This window comes from Bolinopsis microptera, chromosome 5 (genome assembly GCF_026151205.1).
Source record: "Bolinopsis microptera isolate Bmic1 chromosome 5, MBARI_Bmic_1.0, whole genome shotgun sequence".
NCBI classification, from domain to species: Eukaryota; Metazoa; Ctenophora; class Tentaculata; order Lobata; family Bolinopsidae; genus Bolinopsis; species Bolinopsis microptera.
This window is the reverse complement of record NC_087076.1, coordinates 3,064,399-3,069,099: the sequence shown is the minus strand read 5'-3', so window position 1 is coordinate 3,069,099 and position 4,701 is coordinate 3,064,399. Positions and strand designations below refer to the sequence as shown.

At 43.1% G+C, this 4,701-nt stretch overlaps 1 protein-coding gene across 1 annotated transcript; it reads left to right on the top strand.

The window, feature by feature from the left end:
• Positions 1–1,708, top strand: LOC134814851 (trichohyalin-like). Its single transcript, XM_063823149.1, has 2 exons — positions 1–1,453; positions 1,493–1,708. The coding sequence occupies exon 1, from the start codon at positions 1–3 to the stop codon at positions 1,396–1,398; it is 1,398 nt and encodes a 465-aa protein (XP_063679219.1). The 3' UTR covers positions 1,399–1,453; positions 1,493–1,708.
• The last annotated feature ends 2,993 nt before the right edge of the window (positions 1,709–4,701 follow it).

Below are 4,701 nucleotides of genomic sequence, written 5' to 3'. Positions count from 1 at the left end.
ATGTCATACAGATGTTACATCTGCAAGAGAACAAAGGATGAGGAAGGGCAGCTGCTGGAGGAGGAGCTCTGCAGACGGTGCCAGATTGAGGAAAAGGCCCAGAAGAAAAGATTGAGATTTGAGGCAAAGATAGAGAAGGTGAAAGAGAAGAACAAGGGGAGGGTGAAATCTAGAGAAGAAGTGGAGGGAGAAAAAGAATGGAGGAAGGATGAAGACCCGAGAGAATGGACCTGGAGCGGGGAGTTTGATGAGGCTATGGTTAACGAGAGTGAGGAGATGAGAATTAGACAGGGAGTTAAGAGAAATCTAGGAGGGGGGGAAAGTTCCGGAACCTTGCAATATTCAGAGATGGTGAGGAGTGGTAATGGAGTAGAGACCAAGGAGGAAAAGCTAAGGAAGCAAAAGAAAGAAGTGGAAGAGCTGGAGAAGCTACAGAAGAATTCTAGAGAGGAGCTGGAGAAGCTGGAAAAGACAGAGGAAAGACGGAAGAGATTAGAGGAGCTGGAAAGAGAGAAGAAAGAGCAGGAGGATCTGAAGGAGAGGGAGTTGGAGACAAAGCGGCTGGAGCTGGAACAGCTAATTAAAGAAAATGAGAAAGAAGTAAGAGAAATTCTGAAGATAACGAAGAGAGCTTATGAAGCGGAACCGATGGTGGTAGAGGCCCCTGAGGAGACGGAGATGTTGGTGGAGATCCAAGAAGAGGTGAGTCTGAGTCCTGTGAGAGAAAAAACTAAAGAAGAAGAGAAACAGGAACCAGTGGCAGGGGAACAACAGAGAGGAGAGAAGAGAAGAGTAATAGTGAGGGAGACCAGAGAGCAGCAGTCACCACAGCGGAGAAGGACCCACCAGTACCATCAGGAACGGCCTCCTCCCCCTCCACCTACCCACTATTACAGCAGCAGACAGGTGGAGAAGTTTTGTCTCGACAAATACGATGACAAGCTGTCTAAGACGGAGAAGGCTGCTAACGAAAGCATCAGGAGAGACGTGTTCGAGGACAAAGAGGTGGTGCAACACGGGAGAGACCTGATGACTGTTTCGAAGGGATGGATGGAGAAGAAGATGAGGGAAGCGAGAACGCGGGAGGACGTTATTGCTATAATGAAATTCATCGAGATTCAGATAGGAGGTCAGAGAGCGTACCTAGTGGAGAAGATAAAAGAAGAGTGTGAAAGATTGGTGAGTGAGGGCGAGATGCCACCAGGAAGAGGCCATGGTCACTACAAGTCGGACATGAGAGGCAATAAGAAGTTCCTGGGATGGTACGTCCAAGAGATCAGAGTGCTGAGAGAGACGGCGGAGGAGGCAGAGAGGATCCCGCCAGAGATGTTGGTAGCAGGAATGCTGGGGCTGACGAGGTTGTGTACCCTCCACAATCGGTTTGCAGTCTTTAGGTAGGACATTCGTACCTAGGAGTAATGAATGGAGTAGTGTAGGTTATGTTCGTAACTAGGTGTACGGAAAATGATTATGTAAGTATGTTCGTAACTAGGAGTACGGATATAATTATGTAAGTATGTTCGTAACTAGGAGTACGGAAAAAATTGTGTAAGTATGTTCGTAACTAGGTGTACGGAAAATGATTATGTAAGTATGTTCGTAACTAGGAGTACGGATATAATTATGTAAGTATGTTCGTAACTAGGAGTACGGAAAAAATTATGTAAGTATGTTCGTAACTAGGAGTACGGAAAAAATTGTGTAAGTATGTTCGTAACTAGGTGTACGGAAAATAATTATGTAAGTATGTTCGTAACTAGGAGTACGGATATAATTATGTAAGTATGTTCGTAACTAGGTGTACGGAAAAAATTGGGTAAGTATGTTCGTAACTAGGTGTACGGAAATAGTTATATAAGTTAGGTTCGTGACTAGATGCACGGTACCTTGGTTATGAGTATGGTTGTGGAGGGTGTGCAACAACGGGTATGGGGACGGAGAGACGGAGGATGGTGGACTTCAACTTCAAAAGAACAGCAGGGCAGAAGGAGTAAGAAGAGTAGGAAGGACAATTAGGAGAAGGACAATTAGTAGGGTAGCAAGTTGTATTTATAAATTTGTTTTAAATATTTGAATTTTATTACGTGAAGGTTGTCACGAAGTTTTATAAATTTGTTTGTTTGTAAGACGTGAGTTGTTTCACGTAAAGTTTTTAATATTCAGAATTGGTACGTGTTGTAACACGTATTTTTATATAGATTTTTAAATTTGTAACACGTGAAATTTTTTTATGGGTAGTTGTATCACGGGATTGATGTTGATATTTTTTACATAATTTATTTATTTTAATTTATTTAAGTATTGTTATACTTGTAGTTGGACACGTTAGGGTACGTGTAATTTGTTTATTTATTGTGGATATTATTTAGGGTGTTGTTTTAGAGGGAATTTTAGGATTTATTTAGGATTTAGGAGGAAGGGGGGGATTTAGTCGAATTTGTCAATACCTCCTGGAGATATTGACGAAATCGATTAAATCTTCCCGGGGGATATAGTGTAATGTGTGGGCTGGTTGCAGCGATCTTTAAGCAGTTTTTAGTAGTCATGTTTTAGTTAGGATATTGCAGTTAAGTGAAGAAAAACCGTTAGGATTAGTGTAGATTTAGAGTAGTTAGGTTTAGAGATTTGTGTAAAGTAGGGCACGTGATAGTCGGGCGTGTAGGTTTTGTTATAGTTTTATGGCTGGGCCGAGCCGCGCGGTACCACGTGGGTGACCACGTGGTATCACGTGGCGCGGGTCGTTAACGCAGTTCTGGACACGTTGGAGTCAGTTCTGGAAAAGCTCTTTAGGTGACGTGTTTAATCAAAGTGTTAACCGCTGATCTAGAACGCCAAACGTGGCCCGTCTTGCCACAGTTTAAGTTGTGATTGTTGATAATATCTTTATATTCATCATTCGAACGTTATTACTCGATTCAACTGTTTCCTTTGTTCAACTCTAGCTTAGGACCGAATTGTAGCATTTGAACCGTTTGTTTCACAGTACCGCACTTAGTTGCATGTATGTAGTAGTCATATCAGAGTAATTGGCAATACAAGTTATCGTGATTGTCGTATTAACGTAGAGTTCAATACTTAGTTATTGTGAGTTATTGCAGTTGTCAGTCGCTACAACGACTGAGAGTATAGTGTGTAGTGAGAGACTTGTGAGCAGGCATTGTTTACCATCGGTACGCCTCGGGAGGACTGGTCTGGTTGCCTACCTTATTTTACACTAGTGCTTCCTCCAGTTCTCAAGACGTTCTGTTGAGCTGCCCCCTTTCACGAGTCCACAGCTGGGATTTGTCCTTCCTGAAATATCGTTGACAAGCTTCCAGCTTTCCTTGTTCTTACAACGATCAGCAGTATCCTCAACTTTCCTGATCTTTCCTTTCAGGATCTCCTCCTCTACCTCTTTGTAGCAGGCCTTTAACAAATCCTTTTTAGTGGCGACTTCCTCTCTCTTCTCCTCACAAGGCTCCTGATGGTATTGGTCCTTGGCCAAGAACAGTCCCCTCCTTGCACTGTCCACTCTTGGGTCACTTGAGGGGTCAATCTGCTTTTGTCGAGTCTTCTTTGGCAGAAGGCTCTTGTTTGCCGCCTCAATACTCAATAGCAACCATAAGCTTCCCGTAGCTTTCAGTGGCCCCATCATCCTCCTCTACCAGGCCAGAGAATCTATTCCGAACTTCAATTGCATACTTTTTTTGAAGCTCACCATCCGACTTCAGGGCACTATAATCATAGTTAACTTTTTTCGGAGGCCTGTGTCCTTTCCTAAAGCTAACTTTGATCTTACACACTACAACTCTGTGATCAGATCCCAACGACTGAAAAGTGTTGTAAACTTCAGTGTTCTTTAATGAGTTTTTCCACTTCCGCCGTATGAGGATATAGTCAATCTGACCTTTGTTAAGTGTCCCATCGGATAAGAAGGTCCACCTCTTGTTGACCTTCTTTCTGAAGCGGATATTGGTAATTTCCATATCACACTCCAGGGCAGTGTCTCTCAGTAGCTCTCAATTCCGATTGGTACGAGTATGAAAGTACCAACGGGAATCTTCTTCACTCTCCTTTCCAAGCCGGGCGTTCATATCTCCCTCTGTGATCAGCGATTCAGCAGGTGGTGCGCTGGCACATCATTCATAGCCTGTCTAAGGGTGGAAATCCTCCGCTTCTTCAACTAGTGCTGCCTCGGTAGGACTATAGGCAGTTATAGTTGTGAGTCTGGGATTTCCGTTGAAAGAGATAGTCAGCACCCTTGAGCCATAGGGTTTAATGAGGCTGATTGCGCTGTATGCTCTTCTAGTCAGCAGAAAGCCCACTCCACCAGTGGCTGCTCCTGCTCCATTCCTCCATGCTGAAATAGTTACCAAGCTAACCCCCTCCTTGAACTTTTCGATCTTGATCGGTTCCTGGTGGACAATCCTATGTTCTTGGATTCCAAGGATCTCCATGCCACTCTCCAGAAACTGAGTCACGAGTTCAAGGCGCTTGTAACCTTCTCTAGCAGTTCGGACATTAAATGTCCCTACTAGAGCTACCTCACTACAAGAAACAAATGTTGCTATCTAATTCTAGAAGTAGACTTAAACATTAGTATTTATCAAGGGAAGTTTAGAGTGACATTATATGATAAAAGAAAAGATTATAATTTTAAAGTTATATCTTATCCTTTTATTAGATGGAAACGTTCCAAATAATTTGTCTCACGGAATATTT